The sequence below is a fragment of the Diabrotica undecimpunctata genome, chromosome 9 (genome assembly GCF_040954645.1).
Source record: "Diabrotica undecimpunctata isolate CICGRU chromosome 9, icDiaUnde3, whole genome shotgun sequence".
Lineage (NCBI taxonomy): Eukaryota > Metazoa > Arthropoda > Insecta > Coleoptera > Chrysomelidae > Diabrotica > Diabrotica undecimpunctata.
Genome location: NC_092811.1, coordinates 132,047,761 through 132,066,746, shown reverse-complemented (window position 1 = coordinate 132,066,746; position 18,986 = coordinate 132,047,761). Strand labels below are relative to the sequence as shown.

General features: G+C 35.7%; 2 protein-coding genes across 2 annotated transcripts; both read right to left on the bottom strand.

Moving 5' to 3' along the window:
• Window positions 1-750: 750 nt before the first annotated feature.
• On the bottom strand, window positions 751-11,762 carry LOC140451480 (uncharacterized). The gene is made up of 3 exons (XM_072545307.1): window positions 11,186-11,762; window positions 4,619-7,243; window positions 751-1,076 (listed from the first exon to the last, which is right to left on the bottom strand). Exons 1-3 carry the CDS (start codon window positions 11,760-11,762, stop codon window positions 862-864), a joined length of 3,417 nt encoding a protein of 1,138 aa, XP_072401408.1. The 3' UTR covers window positions 751-861.
• A 4-nt stretch (window positions 11,763-11,766) lies between these two features.
• Window positions 11,767-17,337, bottom strand: LOC140451481 (uncharacterized). Its single transcript, XM_072545308.1, has 3 exons — window positions 17,136-17,337; window positions 12,578-12,968; window positions 11,767-12,521 (listed from the first exon to the last, which is right to left on the bottom strand). Exons 1-3 carry the CDS (start codon window positions 17,151-17,153, stop codon window positions 11,767-11,769), a joined length of 1,164 nt encoding a protein of 387 aa, XP_072401409.1. The 5' UTR covers window positions 17,154-17,337.
• Window positions 17,338-18,986: the final 1,649 nt, after the last annotated feature.

The window sequence follows — 18,986 nt, the reverse complement described above, 5'->3', positions numbered from 1 at the left end:
GACTAAAAGTGACCTTGCATCAGAGAAAAGTAATCACCCTCAAGATCCATGACCTCCCCAAAAAAAATTCTGTAGCCGCCAGTGTGTGCAATACATTTTTTTTTGTGTGAGAATGGGAATCTTTTCTTTCTCGAATGTTACGATTTTTTTTTTAATATATTTGGGCAACCGTGCACTTGTTTGCAATTGTGTTGTTTGTTTAAAAATATGTTACAATTATAGATTATGTTACATATTTTTTTATCATAATTTAAAAGATAATTTATATTACAATTCGATAATTACGTTACAAGTGACAACGATGGTCGACGTAGGCCCGATCGTCTGGTGCCTAAACAGCGAGCATAAACACGACAATATAAATCGTTGTCCGGCAAGCTGCTTAACTTCAAATGCTTATTGTACGGGGATCTTATGTGAGCTGGGTCGGCCAGTTCCTATCGGGCCTATTAATGATATTTAAAATGCGTGAATACGATTCGATGTTTTCTGTGGGAATATAATAACATAGTTGTTTTAACGGACGCAATGTATTGAGTGATTTAGTACATTTAAAAGTTATTTACATGCATTAACATAATTTTTGAATATGTGTTTTTCAATTTTAAAGCTCTTAAAATTATTGGGTAGGCCCGGCCTATCCTGCCTACCCCCAAAAGCCGCCACTGGAATCATCCATCCTTTTTTGCGTTCTATAAATGTTTAGGTGCTAATTTTAACTTTATTGAGGCAATTAAAGAGTCACTTAAATATATTATAAAAATATTTATTAATATTAACAAATTGTATTTAAAATAACAATATCTTTTGGTTTAAAGTTTATGTAAACACACATTTTTAGACCAGAACTTTTGCTGTCTTTTATGGACCTCCTATTATAGCATTTTCCACATTATTTACAGAATTTCCAATCAAATCCTTGGTTTTTTCTAGAATTGAAGAAAATAGACCGTTGGGCTGCTTATCTTCGACGACTACATCAGGAGGGTGACTGATAAAAGGATCCTTGGACACTTCAATTATTTTACTCGTTTGTGGGGTACCTGTTTCGGTTTTTATTTCGACAGTGGGGCCTCCTAAAAATATAACATGGTTAATAAATTATTATGTTATTTTCTGGTTGAAGTTAATTTTCGATTTTCTGTTTAAATGATCTTACTTAATTTAAGTAATTTTTTACGGTAACCACTGGCATAAATAACATATTGTGTCAGACGTGTATTTTTGATTTTCATGTATTATAATTTTTTATGTAAATAGGGCTTACAATAAAGATATTAAAAATTTCTTTAATGATACCGTAAAACGGAGTTATACTTTGCACTGAGCAGAGTAACTTTGCACCGAATGTGTAAAAGTATATTTTCTGTACACATATGTTCTCAATTTTGTTTGAACGAAATTCTATTATTTCGAGGAATACTCACGTGGAATTGAGTATACTTTGCATTGCCAACTTGCAAGTGGTACAAAGTATCCCCAAGAATAAAAATTAAATATGAGAATGGTTTTCAGGAACTTATATAATAATAATAATAATAATAACGGATTTATTACGGCTGTCGCCGCTTCTCCGCCCCCAATTTCCATCTTTTTCTGTCATATGCAGTTGCCTCTTCTAAGTCTCTTGCCGCCATTGCTTCATCAATATCGTTGCGCCAACTTCTCCGTTTTCGTCCTGTCTTTCTTCTTTCAGGAGGGATCCATTCCATTCATTTCAGGAACTTACCAGACGTTATAAAAGGAAACCGGGATCTCGAAAATATGCAGACTACTCAGAAGAAGATTTAAACGCATGTTTGTCAGCAATAAAAGATGGCATGAGTGCAAGAGTTGTCGCTGAATCTTGGAACATTCCAAGAAGAACTATTTTTTACAAATTAAAAGGAGTACACCCTAAAAAACCATCAATATTTTTTTATGAAGAGTAAAGATGATTCCTATAGCCTTAGTGATGTCGATTTTCCTGTTACTGGAATGGAATTGCGACAAATAATCATGACTTATTTAAATCTCCAGGTAAAAAAAAAATAACTCGCTTTAAGGATATTACTAAAAGTATAAATTGGGTCAAATAATTTTTAAGTCGTCATACGGAGCTTACTGCAAATATAGCCTCAAACATAAAAAGAAGTAGAGCAGCACTCAATGCAGACCCAATGGCACCCAAATACATAGAACATAAAAAACAAACATTAACTGGTGTGGAGCCACATGCTATATTTAATTATGACGAGACTAACTTAACAGATGATCCCAGACAAAAAGGGTATTAACTAAACGTGGGGTTAAATATCCTGAACGAATTTGTACCTCTTCAAAGAGTAGCATTTCTCTTATGATGTGTGGAAATGCGCTGGCGAGTTACTACGTCCTTATGTGGTGTACAAATACAAGCATTTGTGGCACACCTGGACTGAAAATGACCCTCCTGGTACGCGTTATGCAAATATTGCAACTGATTGGTTCGAATCACAGACATTTGGAGTCGTTTGGTACGAGGGAAGCTTTATTTAGCATGCAGGTATTGTTTCAGAAATGTAGACATGTCAGCTGTGATGTTTTTGCATGCCTGATTGACTACAAGAAGGCTTTCGATAGAGTCAGGCATGAACAAATGATGGAAGTGCTGAAGAGAACAGGGATTGACGGAAGAGACCTAAAAATAATAGCTAACCTGTATTGGAATCAATCAGCGGTGCTTCGAATACATGGAGAATATACAGATCAGGTCAGAGTCTTAAGGAGAGTGAAAAAGGGGTGCATAAGCTCAATAACCTGCGGTATCAGTTAATACAATAGCTTTCTAATACCATAGAAGGGCTGCAAAACTTAATGATCAAAATAACAGAAACAAGTAGAACATATGGACTGGATATAAACACCAGCAAAACCAAGCTAATGATCACCCGCAAGGAAAACAATCAAGGAGCAAATCTGTATGTGAACCAAATGAGAATTGAAGGTGTCTCACAGTACAACTACTTTGGGACTATAATCAATGAGTCGTGGGACAATATCCAAGAGATTAAATGTCACATTAGAAAAACAAAAAGTGCATTCTTGACTATGAGCTATTTTTTCAAGAGCCATGACCTCACTTTAGAAACAAAAATAAGGCTCTTTAAATATTATGTGTACTCAGTGCTTCTGTACGGAGTAGAAAGGTGGACATTGAAGGCGGAAACTCTATCAAAACTTCAGGTTGCTTTTGAGCTATGGCTATACAAAAGGATCCTGAAGATACCATGGACGGAAGATAAACACAACAGCGGATCTTCTTTGTTCCTTGCGATGTAACACCACTCTTGGAGCGGTTAAAAACAACTATACAATATATTGGATAACTGATAGTGATACAAAAAATATTAATAAATCAAGTTTGTCGAATATCAAAAAAACTTTCATTCGGTATTTAGAAGATAAAAGACAGGAAGCCACACAGTTTAAGACATGTGGAAAAAAAGAAAATAAATGTTCCAACAGGACAACATATTGCACATTCTAAAATTAGTTTAAAAGATCTAACGGAAGCATCTACGTCTACACCTCATCAAGCTGCTGAGCCAGAAATCGTAGATGATTCAGAGAAGGACATTTATCCACTAATCACTGATTCATCAGATAATGAAATAAATGAGCTGCGAGAGATGGAAGAAAAGCTCGCCTTAGGTTGTCTTGAAACAAATATTGGTGAATACGTTTTATTTTTTACGAAGGTCATATTTACCCTGGAGTGATAACAGCAATAGAAAATGATGGAGCGATGATCAATGCCATGGCAAAATCGTTAAAGTTTTGGAAATGACCAAAAAAGACGCGACGAAATATGATAAATTTAGGACAATGTAATTGGCGCCATAAACCCTTCCAAGAAAATTTCCAGACGAAGATTGTACATTGTTCCAGAATGCGACAAATTGTGGTGTGATTAGTTTCAAACTTTGTATTTTTACTATTGTCGTTATAATAAAGTTTGTTCATTAAAAATGTAGCAATGTTGTTTACTTTTATGCTTCTTTATAAATGTAGGTAGGTTTAAATTAGAAAAACTGAGCCGACGAACATTTTTTTGCATTTAGTTGGTGCATAATTTAAAATCCTATAAGATAACTATGCAGCAGCAAGCATTTCGTAGCCAAATATTATTATAATATCGAGTGGTGCAAAGTATCACTTTTCTAGTGTATGCTTCGCGTCACTAGTAAACTAGCAATATGCCTAAAACAAAGCTATAATAAGAGCTATACTACAACTTATTTAATAGATATTTAGAATAAAAAGTTCAGATCTTCTTTGGAATAACGTTATATCCACTCTAAGAAAATAAAACTAACAAAAATGGTGCAAAGTAACTCCGTTTTACGGTACTTGAAATATGCATCTAATAGGCGTAGCCCAATTATGAGTGTCGTAATTATTTATTCATCTTTAGAGCTTCGTTTTGATCCGTGATATAGGATCAACACAAAGTCCTGAAGATGCTTCCAAAGAGGGAGTCATAAAGTTTGACAGTGATGTTTTTCTATCACAGCAATAACTGGAGCATTACGGTTTTTCTCTTTCTATAAAGTGATCCCTAACAGCAAATCGTTTTAGAATAAACTTATTAACGTACCAGTGATTATTTGTTTTCCGGATCCAGAGGTCCAGAGTTCAGCAGGAATATCAACTGAAATAGTATGCATGCTTGGTATCACCTCTTCTTTGACCACATATTTAACACCATTGTTATTTGATATCCCAGTTTTTGAATTGTTACCAGGAATATCTTCCGTAGTGCTATTTCCTGAGTTGTCGTCTCCGAAAAATTCTTCGTATTCGGTTTCATATTCGTAATCTTCGCCATCGGAAGAATTGCCATGTTTGTGCGATCCATTGCTGGACATATTAAAGCCTTGAGATGAGTTACCACCTTTGTGTCCATGTATAATATGCTTATGGACTACTCGATGTCCTGAACCGTTTTTATGACCCGAGCTCCCACTAGTATGTCCTCCCGTTGAATATCTATTTCCTACTTTAGACCAGTGTTTTTTTGATCCACCACCACCTCCAACGGTCTTATTTATCGAGCCATCATCTCCAGTTATGTCTTCGTACTCACTCTCAAATTCGTAGTCGTAATCTTCATCGGTAGAATTGCCGTGGTGATGAGAGCTATTGCCATGAAAACCATGAGAGGAGTTACCACCCTTATGTCCATGTATGACATGCTTATGGACTACTCGATGTCCTGATTTATGTCCTGATCCGTTTTTGTAACCTGAGCCGCCACTAGATTCTCCACCAGATGAATATCTATTTCCTACTTTAGACCAGTGTTTCTTTGATCCCCCACCACCTCCAGTGGTCTTATTTAATGAGCCCTCACCTCCACTAATGTCTTCGTACTCTGTCTCAAATTCGTAGTCGTAATCTTCACCGGTTGAATTGCCGTGGTGATGCGAGCTATTTCCGTGAAGACCATGGGAGGAATTGCCACCTTTATGTCTATGTACAACATGTTTATGGACTACTCGATGTCCTGATCCGTTTTTGTAACCTGAGCCGCCACTAGATTCTCCACCAGATGAATATCTATTCCCTACTTTAGACCAGTGTTTCTTTGATCCCCCACCACCTCCAGTGGTCTTATTTAATGAGCCCTCACCTCCACTAATGTCTTCGTACTCTGTCTCAAATTCGTAGTCGTAATCTTCACCGGTTGAATTGCCGTGGTGATGCGAGCTATTTCCGTGAAGACCATGGGAGGAATTGCCACCTTTATGTCTATGTACAACATGTTTATGGACTACTCGATGTCCTGATCCGTTTTTGTAACCTGAGCCGCCACTAGATTCTCCACCAGATGAATATCTATTCCCTACTTTAGACCAGTGTTTCTTTGATCCCCCACCACCTCCAGTGGTCTTATTTAATGAGCCCTCACCTCCACTAATGTCTTCGTACTCTGTCTCAAATTCGTAGTCGTAATCTTCACCGGTTGAATTGCCGTGGTGATGCGAGCTATTTCCGTGAAGACCATGAGAGGAATTGCCACCTTTATGTCTATGTACAACATGTTTATGGACTACTCGATGTCCTGATTTATGTCCTGATCCGTTTTTGTAACCTGAGCCGCCACTAGATTCTCCACCAGATGAATATCTATTCCCTACTTTAGACCAGTGTTTCTTTGATCCCCCACCACCTCCAGTGGTCTTATTTATTGAGCCCTCACCTCCACTAATGTCTTCGTACTCTGTCTCAAATTCGTAGTCGTAATCTTCACCGGTTGAATTGCCGTGGTGATGCGAGCTATTTCCGTGAAGACCATGAGAGGAATTGCCACCTTTATGTCTATGTACAACATGTTTATGGACTACTCGATGTCCTGATTTATGTCCTGATCCGTTTTTGTAACCTGAGCCGCCACTAGATTTTTCACCAGATGAATATCTATTTCCTACTTTAGACCAGTGTTTCTTTGATCCCCCACCACCTCCAGTGGTCTTATTTATTGAGCCCTCACCTCCAGTTATGTCTTCGTACTCAGTCTCAAATTCGTAGTCGTAATCTTCACCGGTTGAATTGCCGTGGTGATGTGAACTATTGCCGTGAATACCATGGGAGGGATTACCACCCTTATGTCTATGTACAACATGTTTATGGACTACCCTACGTCCATGTTTAGAGTTTTGTGCATGTCCTGAACCCCCTTTGTACTCCGAACTTCCACCTGTTGAATATCTGTATCCCATTTTGTACCCCCCCTTCTTGCCGTGACTTTGACCTTGACTTTTACCGTTATATTTACTACTTCCGTTGGATTCCTCTACATTAGAACTATCATACTCATCACTGTCTTTACCTACACCAGAATTACCTGAGTGTTGTCCATGTTTGGAGCTTTTATGATGCACTACTTTGTATTTAGTGATCCGACGGCCATGGCCTGATCCGCCGCTTTGTTTATTGTCGGAACCAGAACTGCTTTCTTCCCATTCTGACTCCTCGTATCCTGCTTCTCCTTTTTTTGCGTGTCCTTTACCATGGCTTCTAGATTTGTGTCCGTTTTTATTGTTTTCTTCCTGGTAACTAGTTTGAGAGTATTCGTATCCAGAGGGATGTGTTACTTCGATTTTTTTGGACACTGTTTCAGAAGGTATGTTTATAGTTAGTGTCAAATGATGTGGATGTCTTTCTATTGTGTTTGTTATTATTGAACCTTCTCCATAAGCATTTCTTGTCTGAATTTCACCTAAAAATTCATTATTTTAGGTGATTTTGTGTGATAAAGTAGGAAAAAATGCAATAATATTGAATTTTATTAAAGGTAAACGACAACCTATATTTTCAGACATTTATTATGAGTTAACCAAGTGCATCTTTTGATGTGATAGATATATTCAAAATTTAGTACTTAAAAACGACACTGTACGTAAATCACAGGTAAAAAGTAAAAAAGAAATAAATTAAAAAATTGTCTAAATTTTAAAATGTGTCCACAGATCACTATGAAGGATATAGTCCCACTTAAGTTCTATAGTTGTATACAAAAATCAATTTTTTGGTACTTGTCCATCTGTGGCCGGTCTCAGCTTTATTGGGCGGGGATGACATCATCTTCGACATGGCGCAACCCAATGGCTGATAGGGAATGATCCTACATGATAATGTAGAACAGATGTGAAAAAATAAGCACACGTAACAACTGAGGACATGACATAGGACTACAATATTACTGAATCATGCCTATTATACCGGTCTATGTGGAAAGAAATCATTGAATTTACGTAAAAATCTTATGCAGATATTTGAAGGTTCTAAAAGATATATAAGGGGTAGCTGATGAAAAATGTGCGATTTTAATGCCAAAGTCGGTAGGGGTAGATGTGGTAAGGCGGTAGGTGATTTCGGTCTGGTAACAAAAATGAGCGAGGAGAGCTACTAATTGAATTTTGTAATGACCACGATTTCGTCATATCTAATACGTGGTATCAACTTCCACCAAGAAGATTGTATACATGGCGAGCACCAGGAGATCGTCCAGGTCATATGATACGAAATCAAATAGATTACATCTTAATAAACACAAGATTCCGCGCAACTATATAAAAAGAGTGGCCGCTTACCCTGGTGCGGACATTTCGTCTGACCACAACCCCCTAATTGCGAATGTAAGGCTTCGATTGGCAAAGATTAACAAGCCATCTAATAAAAAATACATACACACTAGAGAATTAATGAGAGATGAAGAGCTTAGATCTACATACAGTAAGTACATCAACGAGAACTTGAGAAACCTGTGACAAAAAAAAAATAGCTATAGTCGAGGCTGACGAAGTAGTCGCAAGTAAAATAAAAAGAAATCACAAAAACGAGTAAATGACGGAAGAGATACTTGATCTAATGGAGCAACGTAGACAGTACAAAATACATCAGAATCAACAGGAATACAAAGAAATCCAATGTACAATAAGGGCAAGAATTAAAAACGCAAAGGAAAGCTGGATGAAAGAACGTTGTGAAGAATTGGAATCACTACAAGAAAAGGGGGACAGCTTTGGACTACATAAAAAGGTCAAAGAAATTTCGAGTATATACAAAAAACACCATGAGACTCGCCTGAAGAATGATCAAGGAAACTACGTTCATACCCAGGAAGAACTAGCTAAAATCTGGGCAAACTATGCTTTGTCCCTCTTTGCGGATAATAGACCAAATCTGCCAACTACTAATTTACCCACGGAAAATTTATCCGCCCCTCCCATTATTCGCGCCGAGGTGGAGTACGCTATAAAAGTAGCAAAACTAGGCAAGGCCCCTGGACCGGATGGAATTACTACCATCCATCCATCCAATGGCGCTACAGCCCAAATCGGGCCTTGGCCTCCTTCAACAGGCTTCTCCAACCATCTCTATTTACCGCTGTTCTTTTCCATGAACGCGTTACCAGTTCCTGGCATCCCCATCGACTTCATCTTCCCATCTCTTTTTAGGTCTTCCAACAGGTCTTTTTCCCTGCATTCTTGCATTTAATAATTTTCTGGGGATTCTATTCTCATGCATGCGGACCACGTGCCCTGCCCATCGTAATCTCTGCAGTTTAGTATGTTGTGCTAGAGGTGGTTCGTTATATTGCTCGTATATACGAGCAATGGAATTACTACGGAAGCCATAAAACTGTTGGAAGATGATAACATCGACATGCTGGTAACAATTTTCAATGCCATATATAACACCGGCCACATTCCAATGGATTGGTTTTATTCAACCTTTATAATAATCTCTAAATCATAAAGAGCGACAAAATGCAAAGACCACAGACTGATAAGTTTAATGAGCCATTTGCTTAAGGTGTAGAAGCACACACCTTCACACAAGAATTTTCAAAAAGCTGGAAGATCTAAGCGGTGAGACACGATTTAGTTTGAAGAGCGGACTGGGTACACGTGAAGCAGCTTTCTGCTTGGATACGCTTGTACAAAACTGTATGGATGAATGAAAGGATATAGTCATAACATTCCTCGATTAAGCTACACAACGAGAAACTGAAACTATGCTCGCTAACGTTGTCGAGAAATATATAGGAGTTATCGATAATCTCTATTGGAATCAAAAAGCACAAGTGAGACTGAACAAATCAACCAACACAGAAGAATTTGAAATTTTAAGAGTGGTGTGACAGGAGTGTATTTTGTCTCCTTCAATCTCTATGTGGAGAACATTTTTGCAGAGGCACTGGAAGACTCTGAGTGTGGAATAAAGGTAAACGGGTTAAATAACATTCGTTACGCCGACAACACCGCGATAATAACAGACAACTAACATGATATGCAGTTGATGTTAAATAAAATAAACACCGTAGGAAAAGTATATGGCTTGAAGATAAATGCTGGAAAAACTAAATGCATGGCAATAAGAAAAAACGCACTTTTAAGAATACAACTGCATCTAGATAATGATCCAATAGATCAAGTGAAAACATTGAAATACTAGGAAATGATGATGAATGACCAATGGGATCTTCAACAAGAAATAAAATTTCGTACCGAACAAGCAACACAAGCTCTTATCAAATTTAAACCACTATTATGTAACCGCAATCTTTCAATCTCCGCTACAGAATGGTTAAATGCTATGCGTGGTCCGTATTGTTACAAGGCATGGAAACATGGACGTTAAAAGTACCTTCCATTAATAAGTTGGAGGCCTTCGAAATGTGGACGTTGCGAAGAATGTTTCGATTACCGTGGACATATAGGGCGAGAAACGAGGAAGTCTTAAGAAAGGCAAATACTGAGAGAGAACTACTCAATTTGATCAAGGTACGAAAAATTGGATTCCTCGGCCATATTCTGAGAGGAAAAAAAAATACGCAATCCCTCAACTAATCATCCAGGGAACGATTGAAGGCAAGAGAGGAGTAGGTCGCAAACAAATGTCGTGGCTACAGAACATAAAGAACTGGACAGGCGTAAATAACACTGGCGATCTTTTGCATGCCATAAAAGACAAGACAAAGATAATTTGCCAACGCACTATAGGTGTACGGTACTATAAGAATAAGAAGAATAATCAGACTCCCTGATAACCAATAATGGAGATATTTTCTCAGAAATGTAGATGGTCCGATCCGCAAGAACTAAATTAATTAGAATATGGAAAAACTAAACAATAACAAGGAGTATTAAGCTCATATTGGTCAATGCCTTTATTTTTCCCATTGCTACATAAGTAGATTAAACATGGGCTCTTAAAAATCTTAAAAAATCAATATAAGTAAGATCGAAGCCTTCGAAATGTAGGTCTACTAGAATAATTTTAAAAGTATCCTGGACATAACATAGAACTAACTTGTCACTTCTGGAAGAATTTTATATAAAGGACAGGCTATTACAAAAACTAAACTGAACATACCCAAATTACTTCGAGCACATAGCCAGAGGAACGGGGACTATGGAATTATTGGTAGTAGAATGCCGAAAACTAAGAAGAAGATCTCCAATACGACTGGCAGACCAAATAAAGACTCTAGTGAGATAATCCCTACATGAATTAGTCTAATGGAGCCAATCTGACGATATTTAGAGTATCACTATGCTCTAATAAGGGCTCAAGTAATGAGAAGAAGGAGTCCATCACCGATATGAATAGTTCTATTTTAAATGAAACAAATAAAAAACATTAACTAAAATACCTGCGATATTGGATCCACCATTTTCACTCGTCGTTCCATTACTGCCGTCTATAACTCCATTATCCTTTTCTTCCACTAATGAATGTATCACGGTTTCTCCAGTACCGGTATCTTTTGCACCTTCATCTTTTGTTTCTGTTGTATTTTGCAGTTCTGTATGCTCCACTTCTACCACCGTTTTGTCTTTAATAGTAGTTTCGTTTTTACTCTCAGTTTTCTCTACTTCGTCGTGCTTCTTATTCTTGCCTTTATGTTTTTGTTTGTTTTTCCTGTCATCATCAAACCGTTGTCCGATATCAATACTATCTTCTTCATTTTCGTCGTCATCATCTTCATCTTCATCTATTTCTTCAGTTATATCATTATCTTTTTTGACAACTTTTGTTTCTTCAGTGTGAACTGTTTCTTTCTCTTTTACCTCATCTACTGTTTTATTCCCAGCGTCAAAACGGGCGTCTATAGGTGGCCTTACAGGACCAACTTCTTTATGAACTGGAGGTTGTGGGACGTGTGGTCTATATGGTCGATTAAACCAAGGGAAAGGCATTTGCTGATAGAACAATTCTGGGTTCTGCATGTATCTAAAATCTAAAATATAGCATTGGGTAGTTTTGTTGTAGGAAACTTAGGTACTCGTCTATATGTTCGTCCATGCCGTAAAAAGTGTATTCTGGTCTGAATACCAACTGCCAATATCCACCTCTTCGTTGTCCGTTGTTTCGTAGTAAGTCAACACTGTTTATATTGCTTTGTAGAGATAAACCATTGAAAAATTCTGGTCCGTACAGTCTTTGTAAATATACGAGATATTCTGGAGAATATATCTCTTGTAGTATTCTCCATGTATCAGTGCCATACATTGCTTGTAACTCTGCTATATGTTTGTTGCTCAAGTCTTGAAGTTCGAATATATTACCATCACCTTCTTGATTCCGTACGAGATCATATCCATTAATTTTTTCTAAAAATCCTGGTACATACATTTGCTGCCAAGCTCCTCCATAGGAATTACCTTTGCCGTAAAGACTGTTCGTTAATACGGGTGCGTGGGTATAGCAGTTAACGTTGCATTCAGCGTTGGTATCTTTGACTGTGTCTACAGAACCCTCAGGATAATATGTCTCCGTTTTTGTTACTCTGTAGTTTGTAGAAGGTCTAGGAGACTTGTAAAATATATTGTCAATTGTTTTTTGTTCCTCATGTGATACATGTTCATTAGACATGTGGTTTTCTTCAGCGGACACTGGGCGATTTTTCGGGTAACTATTTGGAGGGTACGGCATCGGTGGTACTGGTAAAAATTCTGCGTTCATACCATTTTCGTATATGTTTCGTCCTAAAAAAAAGCAATTTAACCTAGGTACATGTAAAAAATTCTAAAATGGGACTTACCATAATTATCATAGTACATTTCTTGTTCTGGATAGGGGGCATTACCATAATTATCATAGTACATTTCTTGTTCTGGATAGGGGGCGTTACCATAATTATCATAGTATATTTTTTGTTCTGTATAGGGGGCATAATTAATTGATCCTTCTTCTTGCATTCCTATATCGGAAGACTCCACTGGATACGTCATCATTCCACCAGAATACCTATTTCGTCCATATTTTGTGTTCTTCATTGATGATGTTTCATAAGATTCATGTTTTCTTTGACTAAAGGACGATATGTATTCTTCAAGCGACTGTTTTAGATCACTTAATTCCTGTCGGGACAGGTTTGGTGGGTCCGGCAAACAAATAGCCCATGCTGTTGCTACTATAAAAAGCAACCTCGTCTGGAAAATAGAATTAATATGTTTACTAAGTACAATACTTAAATATTTTTGAAGCAAAGCTTATATACTGAAGTTGCATTACTTTTTTTTCTATAGTAAAATGCTGAGGCGAGCATTATACAACTAGCGCCAGAAGGCGTCACGTATAATAGACTGTATGGACAATCTATGTGAGAAAATACTGAAAGAAAAACTAGAAAAATCTATCTTAAAATCCGAGGCAGGATTTACTGCAGGAAGGTCCTGCATAGAGCACTTATATACACTCCAACAATGAATTGAGAAAAGAATGGCCAAAATAGATCGGTATATATGGCATTCATCGATTTAGAAAAGACTTATGACACGGTTCCCATAAAACAACTGTGCAAAACAATGAAGGAAATCGAGATAAGACAGAAGTTAATAGAAGTAGTAAAAAACAACAACATTCAGCAACAAATGGGTAATAGCTAAAATCGGCAATTAATACTCGAACGAATTTAAAGGAGGTGAGGGGATAGAATTTGACTCACTTAGCCTCTTTTAGTCAAATACTACTCTCACATTTACGCTGGTGCCTTCTGTTAAACCGAGAAACTCAACTGGAGATCCGGTATCTAACCTAGGTGGAAAGTTGGATCGGAAACTGACGAGAGGGGGTGAAATGGTCCTCCGAAAAGGGTACTGTGCTATGGGATGGCGTTTCGTATATAAAAAAGTTAGAGCTACCTACGAAACAGAAACTATTGCCTCGAAACACGAGGGATGTTGAATATAAAAGACGCACTCAACGGAATAAGAATATTTGAATAAGAACGTAGAATGTGTTAAGTTTGCACAGACCTGGAATAGCGACAAGAGTCATTTGACAATTGCAAAAATATAACGTGGATATATCAGCAATACAAAAAAAGGAACAAAAAAAGAAAAAAATGAAAACCGGACCAAACCACAAGAAAACATGCTGAAAAGAACACTTACTTTTAGGAACATGAAATGTAAAAGGCACATATGGAGAAGGCAAACTTAAACATTTAGCGAGAGATATCTAAAAGTTCCATTTTGACATAGTAGCTTTGCAGGAGACGAAACAGCTGGGAAATGATATATAAGAAATAGAAGATACAGTGTTTTTTAACAGCGATGGAAAGAATCGATCGTTAGGCACAGGTTTTATGATAAGAAAAGAGTTAAAAGAAGCAATAGTAGAGGTTTAACCAGTATAAGACCGCATATGTAGTATCAGGTTCAAGGGAAAATACCGAAAAATCACCCTCATAAATATATATGCGCCTTCAGAAGAAAAAGATAATGATGTCAAAAAATGTTTCTACAGTGAATTAAACAGAACAATCGAAAATATACCCAGATATGATATGGAAATTATTTTGGGCGACGCAAATGCCAAAATAGGTAAGGAAGAAGTATTTGGACCGAGAATAGGAAAATATAGTAAACACAATGAAACTAATAAGAACAGACAATTCCTGATATATTTAGCAAGAGAAAAAAAATTAATCATAGTGAGCACATATTTCGAAAGAAACGAAATACACAAGGAAATATGGATATCGCCAAATAGAAAGACTAAAAACCAAACAGACCACGTGCTCATCGAAAAAGAAGATCAGCAATGTATAAAGAAGATAAGAACATACAGAGGATGAGACGTTGACTCAGATCATTACATGGTGGGCATCAAAATTAAGCAACTGATACCAAAAATTCGATTAGCAACAAAGAAAAGCAAGAAATGTACGAGGAAACAATGGAAAGAGAACTAAAAAAGATACAAATAGAAGATTAAACTGAGAACAAATGGTAAACCATAAAGCAAGTAATGAACAAAGCAGCAAAAGAATGTAATAAACAAGAGAATAAAAAGAGGAAAGAAGGGTTCGACATAGAGTGCCAAAAAGAAATAGAACTAAGAAAATCATTAAGGATTGAAATGATCACGAAAGAAACAACAGAGACAAAGACGAGATATATGGAGCAAAGATAAAAAGTAAAGAGGGTGCTGAGAGAAAAGAAGAGAAAACAAATAGAAAATAACCTAAAAGAAATATAAGAAAATTACAGAAATAAAGAAATAAAAAACCTATATCAAGGTGCTAGAAATGAAAAAAGAGTTTTCCAACAAAAACCTATATTCGTTAAAAACAAAGCAGGAAATAATATAAGCGGTGAAGCAGAAATAGTCGAAAGATGGAAAGAGTATTTGATGAATTACTAAATGGCAATAATAAGCCAAACTAAAGAGAATGTATAGAAGCAGAAGCAAAAATCGAACACTTAGAAGACATAAAAGATAATTCACTCAGCAAAGAAAAAATCAAGGAAATCATAAAAAATCTGAAAAACAGCAAATGCACTGGAAGCGATAATATAATAGCCGACATGGTAAAATATGGTAGAAAACTGCTAACTGATTGGATACACAAGATCATAAAGGAGATATGGATAAAAGAACGATTACCAGAAGATTGGAAGGAAGCAATTATTTGCCCATTACACAAAAAAGGAGACAAAACAGAATGAGTAATTACAGAGGAGTAGCGTTACTAAATACTGTGTATAAAATCCTATCAAAATCCTTACAAGATAAGCTAGAAAACGAAGTTGAAAATATAGTAGGCGAATATCAGTGTGGATTTAGACGAGGGAGAAGCACAACGGACCAAGTATTCGTAATCAGGGAATTACAAGCAGAAAACTATGAACACAACATACCATCGATAGCGTTATTTATCGACTTCCAGCAAGCATACGATAGAATAAAGAGGAAGGAATTAAAAGAGACCCTTGAGGAACTGGGAGTTAGAAGAAAGTTGTGTAACATAATACATCTTACTCTAGAGAATACAGAAAACAGAGTCAAAGTAAACAATCATGCTTCAGACAAATTTATTGTAAACGAAGGATTAAGGCAGGGTGATCCTTTGTCATCATTACTCTTCAATTTATGCCTAGAAAAAATATTGCGGGAAGCAAAAATCAATAGACATGGACTCCTATATCATAAAAGACACCAAGTTTTGGCATTTGCGGATGATGTAGTGTTGCTGGCAAGAGGAAAAAAAAAGAGCTGCAGCAGATAGTACAGAGAATTGTAAAAGCAGCAAAGAAGATGAAACTCTTTACATTACGATTGATCGTCTCAGGAGCAGCAACTTCATGTGGAGTCATACGTCGCCATGTTACCAAATCCACTGGTAACTTTAACATAATAATATTTAATACCATATTATGTAAACTAAATTTAAACAAACAATTTTTAACGGGTTTTTTCGGGGATTCCGAAAAAGTTTTGTGGTATAGCCCGATTGGGTTTTTAAATTATATACCTTTTATAAAGGATTTTTATTAAATTTTTTTGTGATATATGGTATACAGCCAACTACAGGAACTTAGATTCTTTGTTGATTTTAGCTTTAGTTGATTTTCTAAAATTTTTACGATAATACTGTTTTTGTATATATGCTTATGCGAATTATCTAAAGCAGAGAACGCCGATTTTGAATTCGACAGGATTACTATTTGTTTATCAGACATTTTTTTCTCAATAGTCCATTCCAGAGCTTGATATATTGCAAACAGTTCTGCGAAATAAATGGAACATTGTTGGTTTAATTTAACATAATGTGTTTTTGATTGTTTTTGATATATATCGCACAACCACCTCCCAAAATGGATTTTGACCCATCTGTGAAAATCCTATATGGCTTATCAAATTTGGCAAGTTGTTTCTGAAGTTGAATGGCGTTGTTATCATCAAAAGTAAGGAAATAAACTTTGGTTTGGGAATAAAGAATTAGATTGGAAGAAATTAGTTTCAGCTGGGATTTCTAAATAGGAAGAAATATTAGGAAATGCTATAGCTAAAGTTGGAGAATTTTTGTTATGCTACCATTTGTCAACTTAGTTAGACACAGATATGTCGGCTATTTTTTGCAATAGATAGGTTTGGTTATTAGCTTGAGATTTAGGGATAAACTTTTCAGCAAAAAAAGACGTCTTAAATATAATGGAGGTTTTATACATTCCACTAATAGATTTTCAGAGGTGTAGATTTACGTGTAACTATCTAAAACCAAACCCAGAGCTTTGTAATGGATTCGGTCTAATTTTTTAATCATATACACTTATTCAATTAATTTATTGTATGGTTAAACTATAACTTACCAATCGAAAAAACATCATCTCACACACAAAAACCACGACTACCGAATAAGAAAAATATTTTAAAAATTAAGTTTTAAATACAGACATAATTATTATCGAGATTATCTAGGCCATCGGGAATTTTAACTTGTTTCGGTAATATCTATTTAATGTTAGTAATTAGTAGTGTTAATAGTACAAATTGTGATTTCACACAACTGATCAAAGTATAGAAAATAGAGAAATTGGAACATCGATTACAAAAAAATCTGGAGTCCAGTTAATTATGTATTTAAGTAGTAAAATAGTGTTGCCTTATGGGTTTTTAATGTTAGCGTTTAATTTAATTTGAATTCGGTATTTTAAGAATATATTTACTTACTTATCCATGGATTACTTATATATATACATATATATATATATATATATATATATATATATATATATATATATAAATATATATATATATATATATATATATATATATATATATATATATATATGTGTGTGTCTTGTCTTAGGTGTTTGTTCTTCCAGATTATGTCATTAAGAGATCCCGCCACTTTACTTGCTTTTATGCTTTGTCGTACTTCTTTTTCAACATCTCCGTAACTAGTTATGTCCATTCTTCGATTTAACCAATGGTGTCACGAGAAAAGTTTAAAGATTTCACTAACGAAATCGAAATCATGTATATTTACCCGGAAACGTACTATTCCCAATCAGATTGTTTTACAAGAGCATAGTTTTCCCGTTATTTCTCATGTAACGTACCTAGGAGTAACAATTGATAGAAAATTAGTCTGGAACGAGCACATAGAAAGAATATTAAAAATAGCCGAGAAAGGATTAAATATATTAAGAGCTGTAAGTTCTTACAGTTGGGGAGCCGATTCAGAAATGTCCCTGTTATTATACAGGTCATTTATTAGATCGATTCTGGATTACGGATGCTTTCTATACTCTCAAGCAGCCTCTAGTAACCTAAAAAAGTTAGATAATTTAGTGAATAAATGTCTAAGATTGTCCCTTGGAGCCTTTAAAAGTACACCAATTTCAAATCTTCAAGTTGAATGTTGTGAAATGCCTTTAGAGCTAAGAAGAAAATATCTCTGTAATAAATTTTTGTGCAAAATTCTATCTAAAAATAGTAGTATTTATAATGGATTTAACTAATAAGTACTGGAAGAAAAAAGAATCACTGGTTTTATGTAAATCATTTCAAGACTGCTTACAATATAAAGACAATATGTATAAAAACGAACTGTTACCGATATACCAAACAAACTTAACTGATGTGCCTGAGATAGAAATACGCTTTCTAAGAGATTATTCTAATTACCCAAAGTCGTTGAGAAATGTGATGTTTAATTCAGACATAGAAAATGATTTTAAAAATTACCATACCATATTTACAGATGTATCAAAAAAAGACGAAAAAACGTCCTGTGCATTTTGGGACCCTACACAAAACTATTTCGAGGCCAAAAGACTTCTGAATGAATTTTCAAGTTATTCAGCTGAACTACTCGCTATATTAGAAGCATTAAAATATATTAAAAATAATTTGTTTAATAATAATAAATTTTTAATAATATCAGATTGTAAAAGTGTTTTATAAAAACTTTCAAATTTAAGCCGTTCTTAACGTGAAAAATAATCTTCTCTGTCTTATAAGGAAGCAACAATAACATGGCTTCGTTATGGACGCAATAGCGACATCTGATAGAAAAATCGGTAAGATAGTTTCGAAACAAATTCAGATTTCTGCTTTAATCTGGAGCCTTCTAAAAATTGCAAGGCATGGCCAGACGATGATAAAGATGTTAATAGAGACATGGGGAATCTAAAATTTGCATTCCACGACATGTC